This window comes from Lissotriton vulgaris, chromosome 7 (genome assembly GCF_964263255.1).
Source record: "Lissotriton vulgaris chromosome 7, aLisVul1.2, whole genome shotgun sequence".
In the NCBI taxonomy this organism is placed as follows: domain Eukaryota; kingdom Metazoa; phylum Chordata; class Amphibia; order Caudata; family Salamandridae; genus Lissotriton; species Lissotriton vulgaris.
In genome coordinates this window covers 406,102,336-406,127,971 of record NC_141695.1, presented here as the reverse complement: position 1 = coordinate 406,127,971, position 25,636 = coordinate 406,102,336, and the positions used below count along the sequence as shown (strand labels likewise).

Genomic DNA, 25,636 nt, shown 5'->3' with positions numbered 1-25,636 from the left:
GTGTCAGTAATAATGTGTATCGCAGACTGATCCATTGTCCCCAGAATAATAATTGCAAATGAAACCAATACTTTTCCAACTCACTGAGGATATTGGCCGTGTTCTCTGTCACAATATCTGTGTCCGGGCCATGGAAGAACTCTGACGCCACACATCTGCCCTTCTCTTTTCCTGCAGAAAAAAAATAAGAAAAGTGTGAAAAGTAGGTATTTTTTTTGTTGTTCTAACATTGAGAGGTGAATGTACTTATAGAGAAAAGACATTAATGACAGTGAGTCCCTATGCATACAAAGAACAAACAATCAACAAGCTTTCCATACCTCTCTACATCATTTTTAGAAGGGCTTGGCACCTTGACCCACCAGACAGTAACATCTAGTCCTGCTTGCAGAATATACAGACATATACATTTTCCACATAAAAAAATGATAATTTGAATGCGCTCAATGCTGGTCTCTCATTTTATGGGAATCTTACTGCCCAGGCGTGAATTGCTCAGAAAACATGACATTCATTTAAATTATGCAATTGTACCCCTCTCTATGCATGTGCAGAAGGCAAAATCGACGCATTTGTAAAATCCTAAACCTTCCACAGCAAAAAAGAGCATTTCAGCCGAATATCAAGTTGTGCTTAGACAATGCGAAGCATTTCCATGGAATATTCCGATGAGCTATTTTTTTTCATTTTTCCTGAGCTCCGAGGGGTTCTCCCCAGTGATCAGCGTAACAGGCTTTTTTTTTTTTAATTGTGCTTCTTTGCCGTGACCGCGCCCCGTGTATTTTTAGTCTCCTTAAAATTGATGTGCATCAAGAAACGAGTAATCTTTCCTTTCAGCTCCTGTCTGCAGCAATCTGACAGGCTCTGATGAGCCCAAAGCAGCATCAAAGGTTTTCATGAATTCCCTTATGCAGGGATTTCTCTATCATTTGGTCTATAAATAGACCCTGCTAACAGAATGTATTAATAACATAGGAAGAGGGAGAACGAGGCTGGCTACTGCTGACTTTGTCTTCCGTCCTCGCCTTATCCCTCAACTGACTGCATTGTAGAAATCAGCAAATAATATATCTCCATTTTAGAACTTGAGAGAACAGCGAGAAGGGATATGTGTAGGGAGCATCACTTGCACATTTTCACTGGAGAGTGGACAAGTGGGAGGTTGAGATTGGGGAGACTGTAACAGTGGGACGTTTAAAATGTTGGGGGTACGTGAAATTTTGGGAAAATAAAATAATGTACACTTATTTTTGTCAAATGTTAATCTGACATTTAGTGCTATATTTTGCCACAAAATGGGGCAGAGTGTCAATGCGATTTAGTGACAGCTTTTGACCAAGGGATACATTCTTATTCTAAATATAGCACAAAAAAAATACTTGTCATTAACAACATACGGTCACGTTCTGGTCGTCTGCGTGCCGTGCTATAATTATACCACGAACAGTAGCATAATTACGCAACATAGTATACTGGCATCCTTTCGGAAATTTTGCGTGACATCTATAATGCAAAATTCATGAAATTACGCCTGCATAATTTAAGTTTGCCGTGGCCTAATTAAAGGACCATTTGAAATGCTGAGTGTGATGGTTTGTACAAAATAATTTGCCAACTTAGGGTGTAGGTGAAAGGTGGAAGCAAAGTCACAGATAGGTTAAATACATAGGGGCCGATTACAATGTCAAATTCCTCATTCTATAAGTGTTGCAGAATGCAGCACACATTGAAAGAGAAAGTAACAAGGAGAAATAAAGATATTTCTCATCGTTATGCCTCACCTGGGGAGGTGTATCTTGTTCACGTATTCCCCAGTTTACCAGTTCTGGTAAGTCTGGAAATGTGCCAAACGCCATAGCTGTTGCAATGGAACACCACAGCAACGCCCATGGAATGCCTCCCTGACACAGTGTAAGACAATGCAGTGATTTGTGCTGCATTGCTTTAGTCAAGCTTTATGAAGCCATACAGGGCCACGCAAGGTGGCCTTGTGTGGCTTCATAAATCTCTCTTTTTTTTTTTGCCTCACCCTTGCACTTCATTGCGTGGTGCAAGAGCGACGTAATAGGACTTATAAATATGGCCCCTGGTATATATAGGAGGGTTTAGCTGTACTTGAAGACCTATTGGAAGAAGGACTGAGCCAAAATGTAACGCCAACTGATACAGCTGGAAGGGGAATGTCCATAGGTATAATCCAGATTGGCGAACCAAGTAACTTTAAGCCAACCTCCCGCTTTCTCCCACAGACACCAATGGATGCACTGGATGTTTTTTCAGAAGCTGTGAACCAGGACTTACAAAGGCTTTCGAAACTTGAAGAATCACAGAAGAAGAACATCCACTGGAATCTTTCCTTTAAACAACGGAAAGCAATTACTAGTTTACAACAGGACGACTCTATAGTGATAAAGCCCTCTGATAAGGGCGGGAACGTTGTTATTCAGAGTCGCGAACAGTATTGCAAGGAAGCCCTTTGTCAACTACAAGACTGTAACAATTACATGCCTACAACGGAACGTGAGTATCAGGAGAGTATCCGGAACTATCACTCCCTTGTTGAAAAATGGTAGAGAAAAGGCATACTAAACAGGGAGGAATACTCATTCCTACAAAATAAACAACCGAGACTACCGAGTTTTTATCACCTCCCGAAGATTCATAAACACGCCACGCAACCACCAGGGAGACCCATCGTGTCATCCATCGGTGGCTTAACTGAAAAAATGTCTAAATTCATCGACACATTTCTGGCACCATGGGTTACGCAGTTGAGCTCCTACACTAAGGACTCCAAAGACTTTTTGAGGCAAATATAAGGCGTGGAATGGGAGGATGATCTACTGATGATCACTATGGACATCTCGAGCCTCTACACGAGTATTAGACACCATGACGGAATTGCAGCAGTTAAGACTTTTTTGAATCTACGACCCGCCCGATACCTGGAGCACAGCCAAATGATTTTGGACTTTATATCTTTTTGTTTAAATAACAATATATTTACCTTCCAGAATCAACGATACAGGCAAGTAAGGGGGACTGCGATGGGCACCTGCTTCGCCCCCAGCTACGCGAACCTTTTCGTGGGCTGGTGGGAGAAGCAGGTGGCCTGGGCAGACGACAAAACCCCTTTGGTGGACAATGTGATATGCTGGAGGAGGTATATTGACGACCTCTTCCTTATCTGGAGGGGGTCTGAACTCTCAGCACTAGAGTACATTAGGGTTCTTAATCAAAATGACCTTAACCTGCACTTCACCTGTACAATGAGCAAGAGAGAGGTTAACTATTTAGATCTCAGGGTTTTCGTTGAATCTGGCAGAATCCAGACCGCCCTCTACAGAAAAGAGACGGCGGGTAACTCTGTCCTCCATGGACGCAGCAGCCATCCGACCTCCCTGGTTAAGAGCATCCCCTACGGGGAACTGTTGAGGATCAAGCGCAACAGTTCTCTGGAGAGAGATTATGCAGAGGCCGCACAACAAAGCGTGAGACGCTTTAAATCTCGCGGCTACTCTACATTTACCCTCAAACAAGCAGAGAAGAAGGCAGAGCAAGTCGACAGACATACCCTCCTACAAGACAAAAATGTGGACATACCCAAAGGTGGAAGTGGCATTATAAGACTTATCACCAACTATTCAGTGGCAGCAAACAAAATGAGAGCCATCATGGTTAAAAATTGGGGGATCCTCCAATCTGACAATGTAATTGGGAAGGACCTACAACAACACCCCATGATAACTTTTAGAAGATTGAGATCACTAAAAGATAGATTGGTCACTAGCCACCTACAGAAGGGTAAGTCAAAAGTGGAACTGCAGACAATGCATGGCTCGTACCCATGCGGGAAATGCAAGGCCTGCAGTAACAGCCAGAGGGTATTGAGCTATCAGGTGCCACATAGGGAATCTAAGATCAAAATCAATAAGTTCATCACCTGTTCAACCACATATGTGGTATACTGCCTGAAGTGCCCCTGCGGACGGATGTACGTAGGAAGCACCACGAAAGCAGTTGAGCTTAGGATCTTAGAGCATCAACGGGCCATTGCTAACAAAAATGAAAATTATCCGATGGCCCGGCATTTTGCGAGTCACCACAACAGCGATAGGACACAACTCAGCTTCTTCAGCTTAGACTGCATCCCTCAAGATATTAGGGGTGGAGATCTTAAACGGCGACTTAGACGTTTGGAGTCACAATATATCATCGACCTCCAAACCAAGTCACCAGGAGGACTCAATGCAGGGGAAGAGCTACTGTCACACCTATAAACACTATCCCCGATTCCTGAACTGCGTCACTGTCTGTAGTACACTTACTTTACACTGAAATGCTGTTGATATTATTTGGTTTACAGAAAAAAAAACCAGCCACCCCTTTGTTCTCTATTAATTTAGGGTTTAACTTAATTTGGCAATGTAAATTGTGGTATTTTAGTTTATGGCCATCCAGGCCTTAATCATTGCCATTTTTTCTGGAGATTATGGGGATTGGGTTACTTGTACTGTATACCAACGTGGTAATGTGATGAGTCGAGCAATGACCCTTATGCTGATTTATGTTTTCAAGTTTAATTTATTACAGCAATTGCCCATCCAGGGCTCAATGTTTTGTAACACATATTCTGTAGAATCCACATGATGGAGGATGAATAATGGTACAGCCTTCACTCATTGCTCGAGAAAATTTACTTTTTTGTGCATTGTAAATAGCGTTATTTCATCATTTAAAGATGGCGCTTTCATTTGTATTTTGATCCGTTTTCTGTTTCAATGAATTGAGCCTTATCAACTTCGGCCTTGCCGTCGCCAGCTGACACTGACGAAGGCAAGTTGTTTTGTATTGTTTGCGCTAAATAAACCGTACGTGGTTTAAACCTCTGCTGTGAGTGCCGGTCTGTTGTTGATCTGTTGCCGGTTGCTGGTCGCAGACCTGCGGAGCTTTTATATATATATATATATATATATATATATATATATATATATATATATATATATATATATATATATATATATATATATATATATCTCGCTCCTCCACACGCCAGCGGCGGGGCACTTCCTGGTCGGGTGCAGTCAACGCGGTGGCGTACCGCAATATAAATCCCAGCTCCAAACTTCCCTCTTATCCTTCAGGAAAGAAAAGCACTCACGAGGATTCTGTAGCTCAACAGCAGTTTATTCAGGACAAACGCGTTTCGGATTTACATCCTTCGTCAGTGTCGTAAGTTCTAAACAAAATACTAGCGGCCATATTTTATTAAAACTTCACATGTCACGTGTCTTTTGTGGTAATAGAGGACGGACTTGGCGTCATTGTGTTTAACGTGGGCGCCATTTTAACACAGTAAATACCGGTCAACAATTATTGCATTTCGTAACAGAACCCACTTAAGGGTATCGGTTAGAAATATCATTTATGTTGCATTTCAACATTGGCAAATTTCATCAGTTAAAATGATATTCATATATCACAATTAAGCCGTGGATCGGCAATGCAGCCTTCTAAAAAGGCTGCTTTGGTCCTGTATTGCCCACTTACAATTATGCCGTGTATCGGCTATAGCGACATGTTTTAAAGCGAAACATTTGCAGACAGTGCCTCACAGGTCATTTTCAGATGTTACAGTGTTTCATTTATTCAAATGGATGGCCAATTCCTCCCCACTGTTCAGCCCTTTTGGAATCTTGGTTCCCAGATCTATAATATAGCGTGACTCCAGCCTCCTAAGTTTAAGTAAACGATCTCCCCCTCTGATATTTGCTGGTAAATAGTCCAAACATAAAAAATAAAGACTTCTGCTACCCAGTAGCACGACACTTCTCCATCAAACATAACAGCAATAGGGACCTGTTGCAGTACTATTGTTTGGACTATTTACCAAAGCAGCCTTTTTAGAAGGCTGCATTGCCGATCCACGGCTTAATTGTGATATATGAATATCATTTTAACTGATGAAATTTGCCAATGTTGAAATGCAACATAAATGATATTTCTAACCGATACCCTTAAGTGGGTTCTGTTACGAAATGCAATAATTGTTGACCGGTATTTACTGTGTTAAAATGGCGCCCACGTTAAACACAATGACGCCAAGTCCGTCCTCTATTACCACAAAAGACACGTGACATGTGATGTTTTAATAAAATATGGCCGCTAGTATTTTGTTTAGAACTTACGACACTGACGAAGGATGTAAATCCGAAACGCGTGTGTCCTGAATAAACTGCTGTTGAGCTACAGAATCCTCGTGAGTGCTTTTCTTTCCTGAAGGATAAGAGGGAAGTTTGGAGCTGGGATATATATATATATATATATATATATATATATATATATCACACTAGTACCTCCTCCCTCGAGAAAGATCACCACGGACACCTCACATGGATTGCAGAAATTTTAATCATCCAACTGCACAGCAACGCGTTTCGACTTAACGTCTTGATCACGCTAAAGAAGCTACACAGTGACCATACTTAAATATACTGTAGTGAAAAAAACATGGAAGAGGGACTATCACCATAGTGAAAAAAGTGAAACATAGTACACAGTAGATCCGCCATCTTTGCCTAGTCAAATATATACAAATAATTCAATGATCTGTACATAAATGATATCGCTAAGGTATTATCAAATACTACCATAATGCGAAATCGCGCAAAATACATGCTGTCCTCATAACGTACAGAAAGGAAAGTCTTGCCCCAGTGGGCAAATTGTTGCAACTCATATTCTTACTATACAAGTGGACAATCACTAGAACATTTGATCACACGGAATGCTCTAGACATAGGCATATTTGTTTGACACCTTTACGAAAAAATATATATGTATATGTCCATACAGTTAGCAGCATTGAACGTCCAATGCTGCTAACTGTATGGACATATACATATATATTTTTTCGTAAAGGTGTCAAACAAATATGCCTATGTCTAGAGCATTCCGTGTGATCAAATGTTCTAGTGATTGTCCACTTGTATAGTAAGAATATGAGTTGCAACAATTTGCCCACTGGGGCAAGACTTTCCTTTCTGTACGTTATGAGGACAGCATGTATTTTGCGCAATTTCGCATTATGGTAGTATTTGATAATACCTTAGCGATATCATTTATGTACAGATCATTGAATTATTTGTATATATTTGACTAGGCAAAGATGGCGGATCTACTGTGTACTATGTTTCACTTTTTTCACTATGGTGATAGTCCCTCTTCCATGTTTTTTTCACTACAGTATATTTAAGTATGGTCACTGTGTAGCTTCTTTAGCGTGATCAAGACGTTAAGTCGAAACGCGTTGCTGTGCAGTTGGATGATTAAAATTTCTGCAATCCATGTGAGGTGTCCGTGGTGATCTTTCTCGAGGGAGGAGGTACTAGTGTGATAGTTTTCAGGGCTTCCGGTGCCCTGACCACGGACCGCCCGTCAGACGGCTTCTTCCATACCGGAGCTGTGTTGCTGAATATATATATATATATATATATATATATATATATATATATATATATATATAAATAATGTAACCATCTATTAGTTTCCGATAGCAAATGAATCCAGATCTTCTTTCTTATGTCTTTGTAAAATCATGTTCAAAAACTTGAATTTCATGAACAAAATACAACAAAAAAGAACCTATTTAAGTAGCCTTGCAAATTTTTTTTCCAGTCAATCTGTCTTTGATTTACACGCCAGGTCTTTCTGTGACTTTGCTCTTGATTAGGCTCTTAGGGTGCGCCCTGGCTGGCTATCTCCACAAGGTTTGTTGCTTACCTGCCTCTATTTTCTTGTTGCTTTGTAGTCAACAATGTTTATGTAATCGAATGATATGATATTTGATGGTCATATATTTCTTCAGCTGATTTGAGATTTGTTTATTATATTTTAGATATAGGAAATACATTTTAGCCAAGGCCACACAGCGGCCCAAAAGCCCCGTTAGGACTGTGGTTGTCGGACCACCGTTGCACCGCCATAGCCGAAAGGGAACCACCATACCCTGGTGCTCCTGTGGTGGTCTGAGGGCAGCAATATGCTTTGTGGTGCACTGAGGCACCATCAAGCATATAGCTAATTTTCTCACTGCCAGCATTGTCATCGAGGTTCTTTCGCTATGAAAAGGCTAGCGGTGATGAAAGAAAGGGGGCCTATAGGGCCCCCTCTTGCCCCTGTACACACTGGAGCATGCAGGGGGGCATATGTTGTGCCCTCCTGTATATCTGCATCCTCAGTTCCTGCACAGGAATAAATGTATGACATGGTGCATTCCTTCCTGTGCAGGAACGTGCACTGGCTGTGCCGTGGTGGTGCTTTGTCAGGCTCACCATGAGCATTTTAAACAGCTACCCATTGGGACCGCCATGTAGTCCGCCTGCCAGAATACAAAAAACGTGTACTCTGGCGGGTGGGCGGTAGCAATTCTTGGCGATGGGAGAGGCGGCGGTGGCAAGTCAACCGCCAATGCACTGCCAAAAGCCGCAATCGGGCCTTTAGTATTTTCTATTGTCATAACTTTATCTGTGGGTTAAATCAACTGTTAAGGTACAATAAATCATTCAATCAAACAAAATAATTTACCTCGATTATTTAGAACCATAAATACTATAGCATTTAAAAACTTACATTACATAAAATAAAACATCCTTAGAATCAAATACAGTTCATACAAATATAATTTTATTCATATGATTAAAATGCATTTTAAAATCCAAATTTTTTGTTAATGATTTTTTATTGAATGTTAAAAGAAGTAAACAGTACAAGAAGTTAAGCAATATATAACGAGTTAAACAAAGCAAAGAGTTAATAAACTCATTTAGATGAAGGATCCCCTAAAAAAACAAAGTTATGGATTACAAATCTAGTTACAAGAAATAGCGAAATGAACCAATAATATTCATTTATGTTTTACAAGTTTTTTTTACAAAAAAGGAAGAAACAGAAAAGGAAAAGATAAAAAGAAGAAAGAAAAGAAAGGGAAAGGGAAAGAAAGAGAAGAAGTAGAAAGAAACCATGGAGTTTTAGGGAAGTGATGGGTGTGAAGGTAGAAAAGTAGTAAAAGGTAACCACAATACATCAGATTACATTTTTTGAGATAACAAAGAAGATGAGACAGTAAATATTCTATGTTCATCACAGATAAGATTCCATCAAGCCAATAGCCATAATTTAAAGTTATCTTTCCAACAAGTCAGTATAACTTTAAAAGGAAGTGCAATAAAAAGATCAAATAATGCAGATTTTGAAGAAAGATTAATAAAATCAGCAGATATAGTACCAAGAAAAACATTTTAAATGGATTATAGAACATTACATGAAAATATCAATAAAGATTTTGATCATATAGATTTCCAAAATGTATTCAGTTTAGGACAATAATAAAGTAAATGGGTCAAAGTACCATCAGAGGAAAGACGTGACCAGCATAGGAGAGAGACAGAGGAATCAATTTTATGAAGGATGGAAGGAGTGGTATGAGGACTATTATATACATAAAATAAGGACTGTGTAATATTGGCCGCTTTGAAGGTATTAAAAATATTATGCTACAATTGATCCCTTCGGTGGACATATAATGATTGAGATAAATATGTCTCCCACAGAAGTTTGATAGAGAATTTATTCCTCTTAGGGTAGGAGGAAGAGAGAGACTTATATATGATAGATACTTTGGGGATGGAATCACTAGTAATGTGTATATTTGTGTCGTCGGAGTGAATGGGGTAACGTCAGAAGTAAAGTTGTTGCTACTAAAAAGGATTGAAGCACAGAAAGTAGTTGGTTATATTGAAGTAGGCAAGAATCATATATCTATCTTAACATCTGATACTACGTCTTTGGTCATTGTCTGCGGGGTAGCAAAGTACCTGAGTAGTGCCTGGTTGACCAGTACAAAGTTGTTAAAGAAAAATAAGAGTTAGGAGATAGCGGGTCTACACAGATTGGTGCTCCTTGATTGTATTATAGTAGCATTCTAGGTTTTTGTATGTATATATTCTTTTTATTGTAATTTAATGTTTTGTATAATGGTTGTATGTGTAAATGGATCGTTTTTACAACTGGAGGATGTACATACTTTTATGATAAAAATGTTATTGAATGAAGAACATACAACAATATATTGTTCTTGCAACTGAGGAAAAGATAGAATGGAGTTGTGAGAGACCAAATGATAAACAGGAAAAAAACACTTTCCCTTACATTGTGTGAAATAAAATGATTTATGATGATATTTAATAAATGTATTGTACCAAATCTAAGATGCAAGGAAAGATTGACAAAAGCCAAACCCTTGGGTAAAGATTGTATATAAACGATGTTGGGAGTATTTTAAAATTGGATTTTTAGATATGAATGAATAATTAGACATGGAAACAACAATACAAAATAAAAATTCATGCAATACAGAATGTTAAAAAATAATCCATATTTGTATAGGAGAGTCATGGTATTGTTTGGTCAAAGCATAACATTGTCGAATTAAAAAGGCAATTTGATACAACTTAAAATCAGGAAAATGTACACCACCTTCGGTCTTAAGTCGAATTAGCTTGGATAAAGCAATAAGGACACATTTATTATTCCGGAGGAATTTAGTACAGATAGAAGTGATTTGAGAAAAATACTAATTAGGAATTTTAAAGAGTAACATATATAGTATAAAAAGAACATGAGGAACAATCGTCATTATAGTGGTATCTAATCTACACCACCAGGAAAGAAAAAGAGGAGACCAGGAAGACAATAGATTTTGAAGTTTACGTTTTAAAGCAGTACAATTATGAGCAAGTGTATTGGGTATGGTGGGGGAAAAAACAGATTCCCAAATATTTAATATTAGGGGCATACCATGTCAAAATGAGTATCATCAAACATATAATGATAACAGGAAGAGTTTAATGGTAAAATTTCAGTTTTAGAATGATTGTTTTGTAGCCAGAAATACAGAAGTAAAAACTAATCACCTGCAAAAAAATGTTCTAGGGAAGTGGAGGGATTAGAAATATAGATCAGAATATCATATACATAGGCAGAGAGTTAGCTTTCTAGGGAGTTGAATTTAAAACCAGTTACAAAGGGATGACATCTGACACGTTCAAGAAAGGGTTCCAAACAAAGAAGAAAGAGCAAAGGTGAAAAAAGACAACCCTATTGAGTGCCTCTATGCAAATTAAAATAAGGGGAAAAATGTCCATTAACAAATCTCCTTCTGATATCAGACTCAGAAAAAGAGGTATCTTTTCTATATAGTAATTCATAATAGGATTTAAAGGTTTTAATAATGTCAGTCAAAGGACATCATATTGTTATTATGCTTTTTACGAAAAGGGCCAACAGTTTTCTGTTCCAATTTGATTTTTAAATAATTGGCCAACATTTTACCAGCTTTATTTTGGCCTCCGTGGTATTTGGATTTAATTTTAAGAAGGACATTGCATGTGTCGACAATAGCGATCTTATTCAGGGCAGAATTAACGTTAATAATCTCCTGTAAGTTTGAGGATGATTTGGAGGTGCAATAGGTATGTTCAAGAGCTTGAATGCATTGGAGAGATGAGAGGTATTTAGAATCAAATACCTTTTTCTTTTAAGCTGAGTAGGCAATAGTGAATGCCCCAAAGGAAGCCTTAAAAGTGTCTGAATTGTTGCGAACAGAGGTATCTTTGGAATTAATGAATTGAAAAAATTCATTCATAAAAGAAGTCACTTCCAAAATAAAGGTTTGGTCTGATAGTAAAGAATTATTAAATCACCAACGTCCCTGTTTAGAAGTATTAAGGGACATATCAAATTAGACTTTCTATAAGAAAATGGGTCTAACCAGTCATTAACATCACCATCAACTAACATCCAAATTTATGTAAACTAATATTTTGTTGTGAAATAATCAATTAATTCCTTTTTATAAGTGTCAAAAATCTGCAAACCACATAAGATATCAAAGGGGACGGTAAAGAAGGAAGATAAAAAAAAGGTGGGAGACATGATCTAAAATGATCCTCCATAATTACAGGAATTGTGTCTTTCTTATCAAGCACAGAGCAAATGTTCAGAAAAATAAACAAAAAGCTGATGCTGGTCTGTCTAGATAAAGTTTCAGAGTTAACTAGAAACTGCCTTGAAACTTTTCTCTTTAGAAAGAAACAGCAACACACTAAAAAGGTCAAATCTCAATCTAACTAGAAGAGATCTAAAATGGCTACTCTTAATCCATGATAACCCAATTTAACTGTTAAATATATTTCTGTGCTGATTCTGTTGGTAATAATCCACTCCAGCTAAGAGTTTATAAATTTGCGAATCAGTTGATACATGAACATTTTGATTTCATTCACAGTGGATATTTTGGAGAGAAGGAATTTGTCTGTTAGGTTACTTGACATCAACTTTGTAGAATGGGATACATAAAAGGATAAGGCCTAGGTTTAAAATGGCCGGCATGAATGGAGCAAGGCGGTAGTGAACGGTGGGTGCTGATATTGGTTTGTAACTTTGCAGACTGTCAAAGAAAGATGACACACATTTCTGTTTCTTTTGTTCTTGAAACACTAATAATATTGTTATTAAAAAAATGGCTGCCTTGGACTGAGCTTCTGTGCTTCTTGTCTCCAAAGTATGATCAAGAAATATCTGTAGTTGTGTCTTAAATTTCAATGGGAACAGAAGACCTTCCTCTTACTTACTTACACGCCCTCTGCAGCAAACTGTTTGCTTTAAAAAATAGCAAAGCTCGGCCAAGAGTTGAAGGTGTGTGGGAATGAGGATTACATCAAATAGACCTTTTTACACTTAATATATATTGGTTATTAAAAAAAATGGCTGCCTTGGACTGAGCTTCTGTGCTTCTTGTCTCCAAAGTATGATCAAGAAATATCTGTAGTTGTGTCTTAAATTTCAATGGGAACAGAAGACCTTCCTCTTACTTACTTACACGCCCTCTGCAGCAAACTGTTTGCTTTAAAAAATAGCAAAGCTCGGCCAAGAGTTGAAGGTGTGTGGGAATGAGGATTACATCAAATAGACCTTTTTACACTTAATATATATTGGTGTTGCTATAAAGCCACAGGACACTCGTATGTGAAGGGCAGTCTAACATGGTGGTGAAACAGGCATTCCAGTTTTGGCCATGCTTATATCGCATGTTCCCCTGATACATGCACAAGTGCCTCATCCAGTCCATTTTTCTCTTTGCATTCTGGTACTTGTAGTCATGGATGTATAATGGCACAGAACTACAAACCCCAGAATGCCAAGAAAGCTACATAGCAATAGACCTGAGAGATCTATGAACTTTGCAAGTCACAAATGAGTAGATCATCTAATCCTACATTTCTTCTTTGTATTCTTGTACATGCATTTTGGATTTTTTTCCGTCATAAATGCAGGGCAACAGTTACTACAGTGGTAAAAAAAGGACTGGTTGAGAGACAAACCTGAAAATAAGCAAAACATGGGAATGCTGGTGCAGTGGAAAAGGCATAATATATATTGTTATGAGAAACGTGCCAATCTAACAACACACCAACTCCAAACAAACCAACTCTGTAGAGCTAAGGTAATTGCTTCCAGTCACCAGAAAATCCTGACACTAAATTAGTGAAAATCTCACCAGTCTAAAAATACACAATATACAACAAACTTATGAAACCAATAGTGATTGTACACACCCTTTTTAGAGATCAGGTAATTGCTTCCTACCCATGAAATCATAACACTTAAATAGCCCGTGAGTCCAGTTCTGGCAATCAGTTTAACATCACATACGACCATTTTATGCAGAAGGCTGCCATTGTCACAAAGCATTCAGCAAACATGAAAAATAGAGACTGTGTAATTTACCAGCAATAAAGCACACCCGCCACAGCCCTGCATGGAGTGCCATCTTCACTTCTTGGGTCTGGTTTTGAGGCAGAACAATGCCCTCTTCGACGTAGAGCCAGTAGTCAGTGCTCACAGCTATGCCCACCAGGAGGAGGCCACAGGCTCCAAAGACGCTACTGAGCAGGGTCAGTGCTCGACTGCTGCAGTTACTCATCCTAGGAGGCAGGGGAAGCCGAGCAAAGAAACCTCGGCACAGCTCTACCTAGAAGACAAAAGGAAGAAAACAATATGTGAGTTGACCTGCATCTGGCATTAGTGGTAAAAATGATCAATCCAGCTATTTGCAAGTTTTAAAATATATTCCATTAGTTAACTGAACGTCATTATTTGAATAGTAATGCTTATCCCATTAGGCCGAGGCATGTGTTTGTTATCTCCGCTCTGTGAATCAAATACAAAGTATGTATATATATTTCTAATAACTGAATTTATATATGTATCCATGCAAAGTAATATGCCATAATGTAAATTTAGTGCAAAAGTTAATGCTGTTTTAATATCTGGACATAAAAGGTCAATAGATTTTAATATGTTACCAAAATATGGTTTACAGAGCCTAATAGAATAATATCGTGTTGTATGTAATTAGGTCAATCATCTGGATGCATAAGTATTTCTTTATTAAGGGAATGCATTTCTGCATATAAAGCATCTAATGGATACATAATATAAAAAGTAAATCTTGTGTAGTCCATGTATTTGTAGGTTTATAGTAGTTATGAATAATTGCAAATGTTCTATTTGGTAGAAATTGTTTGCCTCTTGAATTGCTATCACATTTTTCATGTCATGCATTGAGTTTGGTTTTCGCATGCAACACCCATGGGTTTTGACATATTGCCAGGTTTACAAGGATCTGTAAACTTAGGGATGGGTCAAAACTGTACGCTTCCCCTAGGGAGGCGTAACACTGAGAAATATCTTTATTTCTCCTAGTTTCTTCCTCTTTCTCTGTGGTCTGCATTCTGCAGCACACACAGAAAGAGGAAAAAGCCTCCATGGATAGTTTGTTTGCAGGAAGTTATCCCTTCCTGCATAAAAACAATCTTGGAAACAATGCAATGCACTATGGTGCAAGGGTGCTTGTGTTGGCTCTAGGCACCAAATTGTGCACTTGTGCTGGCTGAAAGGACAGGAATGCACCAAATCTTGCAAATACAGTGCATTCCTTCCCTATCAAATTGGTGTAGGGCAGAGCAGCAAAAAGACTTGCGGCCCTGCTCTGTGCCAATTCATTGTAAATGAGGTCCCATGTTTTTAGCTTAAAAATTAACATTTTGGGTCTGAGATTCTACTGTGACTTGATATTGTACAACTCCAGACTTAATCATGATTTCCAGGAGTAAGATTTGGGGTAGGTAAAGAGTCTCCGTGGCTTACTCCTGAAATTGAAGAGTAAGTTAAGAGTACAACAGGAGTAAGTTACACCTACTCATAGCTAAATCCTTTTCAAATCTGGCTCATATTTACCTCAACACTGACATAACGACACATTTTAAACACTGCACTGATTATCTCATATGCTTAGGGCCTAATTATGAGTTTGGCGGTTCAGGGACCGCTGCACCGTCGGTCCGATTGCCAGATCACAACTTGGCTAGTCAGACCGCCATAGCACCGCTGGCGTGGTGGTCTGAGGGCCGCAATCTACTTAGTGATGCCCTGCGACACCGCCAAGCCTAATACGACTTTCCTCATCACCAGTGGTCTCATGGAGGTTCTTTCTGCTGGCGGTGAGAAAAGAAAGGGGGCCCTCCGGTGGCCCCTCTTGGCACTGTGCACTTAGGTGCAGGCAATAGGGGCACCACACTCGGGTGCATGCAAGGGGGAACATGTTGTGCCCCCCTATGTGCATTCACCCCATTCCTGCATGGCATTGCATGGCCTGCGCAGTCCATGCCATGCAGGAACTTGCACTGGCGGTCCCATGGCGGTGCAATTACTGCAACGCTGCAGGACTGCCACACCGCCCTCCAGACCACTATTTTACTCATAGTCTGGCAGGTGGGCTACTGTGAAGTTTGGCTGTTTCGAAGCGGGCGGTGGTGTGCCATCTGATCCCGCCTAGCCAAAACTCGTAATTAGGCCCTTAGTGTTGGCAAACTCCTAAACTTTCAACACTGTATTATTTGCATTGAGCATTTAGCATAAGCAGACACGTTTTGATCACTGCAAATGAATCCAGGTACTGCCTGCAGTCTCATCCCCTATCTCTATGTGGGAATATTAGCATTACTTGATGCTGAATGTTGAAGGATCTCAGTTGCCGTTTTACGGAAGAAAATTCTCTTTTTGGCAACATAATTTAAGAAATGTATATACTGACAGAATATTCCTACAGGAAATAGTGTACAAAGGAGTCAGGCATTGGCAGTAGAATATTCACAGAGAGATGTGGTGAGGAAGAATGACATTATACATTGCTTATATTTACAACGTAAAGTTTTTTGCCTGTATTCATGTTTTCTTTTTTAGGTGCCAGTGCTCTTATGAGAGTGGCAGCCACTGGATCGCTCATACTCCTGCATCACTTTAGCTTGCAGTGTAGCACGAGCGTCAGCCCTTTTGATGTTTTCATTCAGTGTAAGCGTGACTCACATGAGAGAAAGGTGTAACTCAAAAGGGTCGTTTGGATTCGGGTGTTGGTCCCTGCTGGGAATGACCCTACACCTCGCTCTTGTTAAAGAGTTTATAATATAGTTGCAAATCTGCTTTTAATATTAGCAAACCCCAATCTTGATGTGGTGTGAACCCAATAATTATTTTGATTGGCTTAAAGTGAAATAAGATTCTTAAACTATTGAGTCGATACATGTTTCATTTGTTTGGGACCAGGGAGCTTTTTAACGAGCATTCGTAAGCACCATGAACCCAGATACTCAATGTCAGAAGACTCTATTCAATTCCGTCTTCTGACTTTACACATCCAAGAATGGCAGTATGGACGCCCCTGTATTCTCAATCGGACCATCAGTTTTCTCAGAAATCATGCCCATCACACCGTAGATTGATGCCAACCCGTTCTGTATTGAAACTGTCAACATTAAATTGATGCTAGAACAGCACCTTACAACAGACCACAAACTACTCTCCAACAATTGTGGCACCCCAACATCAGCAAAAGGTCAAAACTCTTTCTAGTTAAAATGAGGTACCAATTTAACCGAGCCACTCAAATCTTTCTTTAGTAGATAACCCCAAGATGGATTGTCCTTAGAGGAGCTTAGTCACTAGAGAACCACATATTTCCTTACAGCAAGACAAGCAGCAAGCTGGAAATTACAAGAGCCTGTCACAGGACAACCTCCTGTTGTCCATTAGAGAGGGGAAAGGCGGGGCTGGCATCAGGCACGCCGAAAGTATGGCGGTCGTGCCGTCCCCTGACGCCACAGAGGCGGGCCTGTCAGTCACAGTAGTGACGTGACAGGCGCGCCTCATTTGCAACTGGTTGAGGTCCTGAACCTGACCCGGAAGTGATTACGATTACGTCCAGGTCACGCGTTGGGACAATGCCAGGCTGGTTAGAACTGGCCTGGCGGGAAAAGCAGCATAAAAAGCTGAGGAGCAGAGGAGTCGTCCTCTTTGCTCCTTGCTCCTCCAGCCTGCCAGGTCAGCCTTGCTAGGAGGCTATAATTTCATTTCCCCACCCCCATCCCCTAAAGCAAATGTTTTATTGGTGTATGCTTTGTTTTCTTTGCAGGTAGGACATGGATAGTTGTGATGTGTTTTCCAAAAAAATCTGTCTATATCTAGGAGAGGTGTCTTCTTTTACAGGTCATCTAATGCCGTATTTAGTGAAAATCCTTGGTCAACGGTAAGGTCATGATTGTTGAGCTGTAAATTTAAGATCCTTAGAGGATGGCGCCATTCTTGAATGGGGTCGCCCAAGGGGGAGGAACAAGGGGTCTCTCCTAGAACTTCAGGGGGAGTTACAGCCGGTTGGCTGGATGGGTGCGGGGAAGTGGGGAGTTACGCTTTACCTAGGCTGGTTGGCCACCCCGCACAATCACAATGGCACCAGTAAAAAGCGCAGAACTGCAAGGGCCCCTTATGGAGATAATATACAGACCGTACGAGGGTAACCGGGGGGGGGAGTACCCTCACGGTAAACGGGCCTTCTGCGCATGCGCACCCTTATGAGAGGGCGGGCATAATTTGATAAGGATCTGACACCAGTTATTGACCTTGCTGTAGGCTCAAATAGGGATACGTAGAAAAGTAACTGCTATTATGATTATTGATGATGATATGTTTTGGATTCAGAAAGGAATAACTTGTATTAGAGTTATGTTAATGATCTGCGTATTTTGTAAATATTGTAAATATTAATTTTCGTTTAAACGTTTTATGTTAATAAATACATACGGGGGTTATTTATGACCCTCTCATTCAAAACTCTTGTTATGATATTATCTGGGTCTTGACAAGCAAGGAGGGGGCATAGATAGTACCAGCCCATATGGGTATGCACATGGGCAACCTCAGAATGTGCTAAGCATGAAAAATGATACTGCTTGTGTAAATCACTAAAGAAAGTCTGCAAAGAATGGCAGCAAGACTATATCAAAGAGGTCTGACATTGGATCTTCCTAGTTGTTGGCTCAGTATATATTATTTCAAGCATGCAACATGCTCCCGAATGCCTTCAGCTCTTGCAACGACCGCAAATGAGACATAGCCTACAACACAGCTTTTCTGCTCCATTTCTGTCAATAACTACATCACCATTCTTCTCCTGCTCCAAGTAGGGTTTTGAAGGATTCCAAAGTACCTTCTGCCTGACTTCTTCTCCTCAATTATATCTCTGATGCTACCAACCCCGTCCTCACACTTGCCCTTTGCAGGTGGTAGGAATCTCCCACAAACAGGCTAGGCTAAACCCCTCAGATGATTTTCTTTGTCTAGATATACACATTGAGAACCTGAATAATTGATTGTGGAAATCCCTTCCTTACTGAATTTCCATGTTGTGTACCAATCTCTCAGGATCACTTTTTACTCAGAAACTCGATTCGACTTGCATGCATGAACCCGGGCCGGGAAAACCTTAACAGGCTCCATATAGAAACTCTAGCAGGGGTAGATGGTATCTGGGCACATTAAAGATGTTGTAGTTTCTGTTCAAGCTGCCAGATTGCTCTTCCACTTCCCTCCTTCTTCATTGGGTACATTTGTTCAGCAGTAGCCATCATCCCTGCTGTTTTAAACATACTAATAATAATCAAAGAAAATGGTGCATGGCTACTGCTCTCGTTACAAGTTCTCATTTCTGCTCTTTTGGCATCTTTTTGTTCATTTAGCAACATCTTGCCCGGCACATGGTGTATGGATTACTGGCCCATCTATTATTATCCCCTTTAATGTGTCTATCTCTCACATACTCTGATCCATCACACCACCAGGTACTGTGTCCCATAACCTGATCACTGCATCTCAGTGGTCATAACATATGACATGAAAGCAGGACCGATAGATGATTGTTTGCGGACTACCGCATAATGAGGATCAAGTCTTCCTCAGGCTGAGTTGCAATATTTTTAAATAACTGATGAGAGGGCTTTTATAAATCAGACTCCCCTTGATTTATTTTTTAGCCCTGGAAAAATATTATAGCATAGCTTTGATTATATTTTTTTCCTCCAGGTCAATGAAAACATATACACAGAATTATTCCAACCAGGTTTTTTCATGTGCCACCTACTTTCCATTAGTGAGCCCCCAAATTCTCTATATGTTCTTACAGCATGAAGTTTTGGCTCCCATTTTTCAGATGTGTTTTTTCTGCTAGCCTTTTTAGGGCCAGTTCCATGATTCTTACCTTACCATAGAGCAGTTGTGCTCACAGGATTCCACTCGATTGCATAGTTGGAAACTAGCTTCACAACTGATAAATCTATTTCTGCATTTGGAGACCTGTTAGTACATTGAGTTTTAGCCAGTCATTGATCTTAATTAAATCAGTACTACTATAGACGTTCACCAAAGCTTGTACTACTCACCTGTGTCTTCAACTACACCGACTTGTGAATACAGGAGAATATTTCCACCTGGCATTTCCTTTAATTTTCACTACACACAGGCAATGTGCATCACGGTCCTTTACAATACAATACACGATTGCAGTGTCTCAATCTTGCAAACATATTTTACTTTTCTCATGTGTACTATTGTTGTTTCTCTTCTCATCTTCTCATTGTATTCTGTATAGGCAGTCTTCTTGATCAGGCTTGAAAGAGTCCTTGGCTCACTTGCCATTACAGGGTGAAACACATGTTGGCTGAACTTCTACAACCTCGAAAAACGTGTTTTTATGCATCTGTGAAACCTTGACAAACTAACATCAATTTATTTGCAGACACAATGGAGATGCAATAATAAATATATACACAAAATTGGACATAAAGAAAATGGGGTTTTCGATTATTATTATTTAGATATGAACTTCTTGAGGAACTATATTAACTATCAATTTCGAATGTTTGTTATGTTTTGCCTTTCACCTGTCCAGGAGATGCTGTGGCTTAATTATTCTGTCACATAATGTTTCAGGAGATTGTACTACTGAATATCTACATGAAGAATATTGACATACAAGAATATCGAGGACAGAACATCATTGGACAAAATAGCGAAAGGTAAGTGATATAGGGATGTACAGATTTGCTATTCCTACCTCCACATCAATGTACCTCGAAGTTAATTGTACCGTGCAGGTGCATATATGTGGAGTTAGATATAAAAAAATCTAGACTGACTTACCTGTCAATATTCTTTTTGATATTTTGTCCTCAATATTAAGGGCCTTCTTACAAGTACAGAGGTCCTAAGGATCGCAGTACTCACGGTGGCGGTCCAACTACCGCCACCACTGCAGGTTCGCCCGCATTATTCTAAGTGTGGCGGTTGGACCGAGGATCCTGCTGTGCCGGTGGTCTGCAACCAGCCTCAATATGCTGGTGGTGCCCATGCTGGCCCACGGCCCATATTACGACCTAAATATCGACTGCACTTTTCTTAGCAGTATGCCTACCATGAAAACGGGGGCAGACATGCAGTAAAGGGAGCCCCGATAGGTCCCCTGGCCAGATCTGAGTTTAGGGGTGCATACGGGGGTGCACATGTTGTGCTTTCCTTGAATTGCACCCCGATTCTGTATGGTGTGACATACATGCCACACTGTGCAGGAACATGCTGCAGGCGCTGTTATTGTAGCGGTCATCTATTAAGGCTCTCTTATGAGCCTTTTACAGCTGCCGCTGTGTGGCCACCGCAGCACCACCCACCTGTCCTGGATAACATCGGAGTAGTGTGGCTCACTGGTGGAGTAGTGTGGCTCACTGGTGAAGTAGTGTGGCTCACTGGTTAGAGGCAGCAGACCCAGAAGCAGAAGCAGAAGTCGGCCCGGGACCAGGGTTCAATTCCTGACGCGGCAGGGTGTTGGCCAAAAGTCAGCGGGCTCGATAAATCTCGCCTTCGGTGCCACTCTAACCATGGGTTCCACTCAGCAACTCTGGGCAATAGCTTGCTTAATCTCCACAAACGGCCCCATCAATGCCGGGGATGCCTGGCTTCACCTTGGGGGTGCCCAATAGGGACCATCTCACAGGGAAAGCCAGGACGGGTTCCCCAGCGTTATACAGCGGCAGGAAACCTACGGGTAGCAGTGCGCTTTACAAGCTCAAATACATTTACATTTACATACACTCAAAATCCATCGGGTGGGTGCACATCAGGCTTGGAGTTCTTCCTTGTGGCAGAGCACTCAAGGGCCAACAAGAGGACCACCAAACTCATAATGAGGCCCTTAGTACCTCTATTTTCTGCCTTTGATATTTAGTATGCACACCTTTCAGGCCATTCTGCTAGGAGTGCTTTTTTGAGGCACATATATTATTTCTCTGATTTCTTTTTTTTACAACTTTATATGTATTAGGAAACAACTTTAATCTATTAAGGTCAAACATTTTAAAAGGCATTTGACTTTCTGATAGCCTACTCGCAAATAATATAGTATATCATAAATGTGCATATGAATACAAAAACATGAGAATCATGGGTTTAAATTGTAAAGCGCCATCCCAGGTTTAAACAATCACACACCTAGCAAACCAAAAACAAATCATTACTGGAGCATCTGAAGTACAAGAAGAGTTGGAGAGGATAATTTTTGTTGTATTGATCAAAAAAGCATGAGTATGACACTTATATAATCAAATAGCTTTGTAAAACGATAAACTAGTGCTCAGATTTCAGAGGTCAGCCCTATCCTGCCACAGTTTTGAGGCACAAAATTTAATTATAATCAAACAACAAGAGAGAAAGGGTCAAAAAGTCACTCTTCTACCCCTTTAATAATCTTTACAAACAACGAAAGAGTGACACAAAAGGTGCAATGAAACCCAAGAAAAAACTACTTAACCGTATAACCCAAGTCAAAAAGTGATTGGTGGAGAAACTGCGATTCAAAAAGAACCCTCATGCACCAGCAAAGATGGTGACTGGCTTCATCATTGGGTTCATTATTGAGGGCTTGTGAATTCGTGCCCAGATAAGTGTTGGTGAATTAAAAGAAAAGCCAACTGTTCCCTATACCCATTTCAATAAAAACAAAGTGCAAGTGGACAAATAGTGGTTGAGTAAATTTGAACCACTGTGTCCTATGTCGTCATCATGGTCAACATGTTTCTGCTGTTATGAGCTACCTATGCTCAGCATTCATCAGGATCATAAGATATCCCCCGATGGTACACGCACACTAAGACGTGACCCTTCCGTAGGGATAAGTGATATTTCAATATAAACTCACGGAATTCCCGTGTTTACTCTCCTTGTATTGCCAAAGGTCTACGATTGTCCGTATCGGTTGATAATACACCCTGGGCTTGTGGCAGGGGAATCCTTCATGCCCGATTTGTTGCAATCTGGCGACTACCCGCTGTGTACCTATCGTATTCACATCCACGGCCCGACTTGGGTTATAAGGTTATGTAGTTTTTTCTTGGGTTGCAATGCACCTTTTGTGTCACTCTTTTGTTGTTTGTAAACAAAATGTAATTATGCAGAGTATTATTACTAATATCCTTGCATTGACAGTTGCCTTGCTACTATTTTATGAGGACAGTATTTTCAGGCGGTCGAACTCCTATTCCTGCAATGGAAGAGGCACCACCATAGGGATTTGGTTCTCCCTTTCCGACTGCCTTTTCATGGCGGTCCCACCGCCATGAACAGGCAGAAACAGACTTGATGGCCCCAAGCAGGGCTCCCGTCCCCTGTGGGCCACTGTTAGCTGGCATGTGGGACACATGTAGTGCCCCCCACATCCACACACCATGTGCCAGGCTCCGCATGGTGCCAGGCACATGGTGAATGAATATTTACAAAGTGCCTTTTTCTACTGCGGCTTGTGCTGCGGCCCTGTTCCTGGGTCGCAGCACAAGCCGCAGTAGAAAAAGGCACTTTCCGCCTGACAGCACCGCAGCGTAATTGAAATTCTGCCAAGGCTTAGAAGACAAAGCCATTGCATGGGAAAAAAACACGATGATTTCATTGTAACAACCGAGAAAAGAAGCATTTGCCCCTTTATTTGTAGTATCTCAGAATTGTCCGTTTAGCTGAAAATACGTCTTGCTGTCAGTACTCTGAGATATGTAGTTTTACCACATGTTCTATAACACAACCCAGGTTTTCCGAAGACACATTTTACCTTGCAAAGTGCGTCTGGGTAAAACTATATATTGGGAAACATGGGGTGTCTGTGGTGAAAATTAGATTTCCCTGCCACTTTCAGTTTTCATATTGGGAATGTTGTCATAATACTTCAATTCCGAACCTGGAAAGCGCCCCAGCCATGAAATTAGAATTTCTGGGTTTCGTGTTAGCTCACTGGTAGCACCGCAGAGGCTGAAATGAAGGCCTTATGTGTCAACCTATTTGCTAATCTAATCTGAAATTTTATTTGGGAATCTGTACATGCAGCATTTGAAAACATGGGCAAAAATCAGGAAAGTTACACGTCATGTTCTTCTCTGATATGCACACAGTGATATTGTAAATCACATGACTACCGGTACATTTTTGCAATGCGTTGGCATGTGCATGCCACAAATGTACCACTTAAAGAATTAGCACCATTCTTACTAGTATACAATAGTGTGCTCCAAAACGTTGATACTCAATCACTTGAGGAAGCTAGGTTGGTGGCTAAGGGCACGGGAGGAATGTATATGATTTGAAAGAAAATAGTCAATTAGAATGTTTTCTAAGCACATTTGAGTATAGGGCATAGAGTGAAGGGCCAAGGGGCATATTACCAACAAGTAGCGATATTTATCGCTAAATAGGCTAAGCGACGAATTTTTTATCTCTGGATATGTTAGCGGAGAAAACATGCTATTACCAACGTTTTTCTCCATTGTGCTAAAATATCCAGCGATAGCGGCTAGATGCGTGAATATCGCTGAGAATACAGCGATATTCACGCATTAGCGACAAAATGCTCTTAGCCATGTTATCCACCTCCTATTGGATAACATGGCTAAGAACTGGTCTTGGCAGGTGTTAGTATTTGGAGATATTCGAGCTTAGCGCGAATATTTCCAACGCTACGCCTGCCTTGCTAATAGGCGATAGCGACGTTAGCGACTGCTTTCAGTCAATAACTGGTTGGGTACGCCCACTTTGCATGTCATTAGCGATAAACATCGCTGACATGCAAAGCGGGCCCCAAACCGCTCGCTATCGCCTAAAAGCTGTCGCTAACATCAGTTAGCGACAGCTTGCTAATAGGGCGATAGAATTATCGCAGCTTAGCGGCTAAACACAGCCGCTAAATCAGCGATAATTGCCTATCGCCCCCCTTGGAAATATGCCCCCTAGTTACGAGGTGATGGGAGATACAAAAAGTGGAATGCTAAACGGAATGTATTATTCGCCTAAAACTGGGGACTTAAGTCAACAATGTGTCATCTGAAATGCAGCTCCTTTAGCTCTACAATTCATCAAACGTAATATTAAAATGCTTCACCTAAACCACAAAATGAATTCATCTTATCCATCATAGAGTTAGTCTAAAACAACGACACAAAGTGCGATACCAACATCCGCCAAGAAGTCCATCAATGGCATTGCCTAATTAAGTTAGCCATCAAAGATTTAAACAGCTGCTCCAACAGTTTCCAGTATTAGCCCAAAATGGTTAGTATTATTCTAAGCTATTGCCGAAATGCTCAGCGATAATCCTAGTGTGTCACATAATCAGATTCAATGTGTGTGACAATAAACAACTTTATCATGCAGACAACAATAAACCAAAACCTTCCAAAATGAGTTCAACATTTCCTGACAGTCTAAAAAGGACTAACAAGACCCCCAGAACTCAGAATTCATGTACAAATATATTATCAGGATGAGCAGTCGGTTACCACCATGTCCCTATTCCACACGAAAGAGAGTGATTTGTCTACATTTAAATTCAGTATGATCACGTAAGTACAAGCTTTTACCCCATCCAGTGTGTGCTTGAGATGCAAGATGAAGCCTTCCCATGCTATGGTTTCATGAGGGGTCCCTTTATTTATCTTGCAGAGCCAAACCCTTGTGGACCATCCAAAACGTAAACAACTCAAAACAATCCTACAAAACCCTTACTAGCTAGTTTAAATAAATGAGCTGGCTAGCCATTTGTGGGTTTTCCATGGATATTATGACATGGCTGAAGTCTATGCACACTGAACTTCCCTAAACT

General features: G+C 40.4%; 1 protein-coding gene across 1 annotated transcript in view; it reads right to left on the bottom strand.

The window, feature by feature from the left end:
* Positions 1-25,636, bottom strand: part of CACNG7 (calcium voltage-gated channel auxiliary subunit gamma 7) — a 200,068-nt gene that overhangs the window by 63,040 nt on the left and 111,392 nt on the right. The window contains exons 2-3 of the mRNA XM_086930366.1: positions 13,849-14,092; positions 85-171 (exon numbers count right to left, since the gene is read on the bottom strand). Coding sequence (XP_086786492.1) covers positions 85-171; positions 13,849-14,044 — 283 coding nt within the window. The 5' untranslated portion in view covers positions 14,045-14,092. The remainder of the gene's footprint in view (positions 1-84; positions 172-13,848; positions 14,093-25,636) is intronic.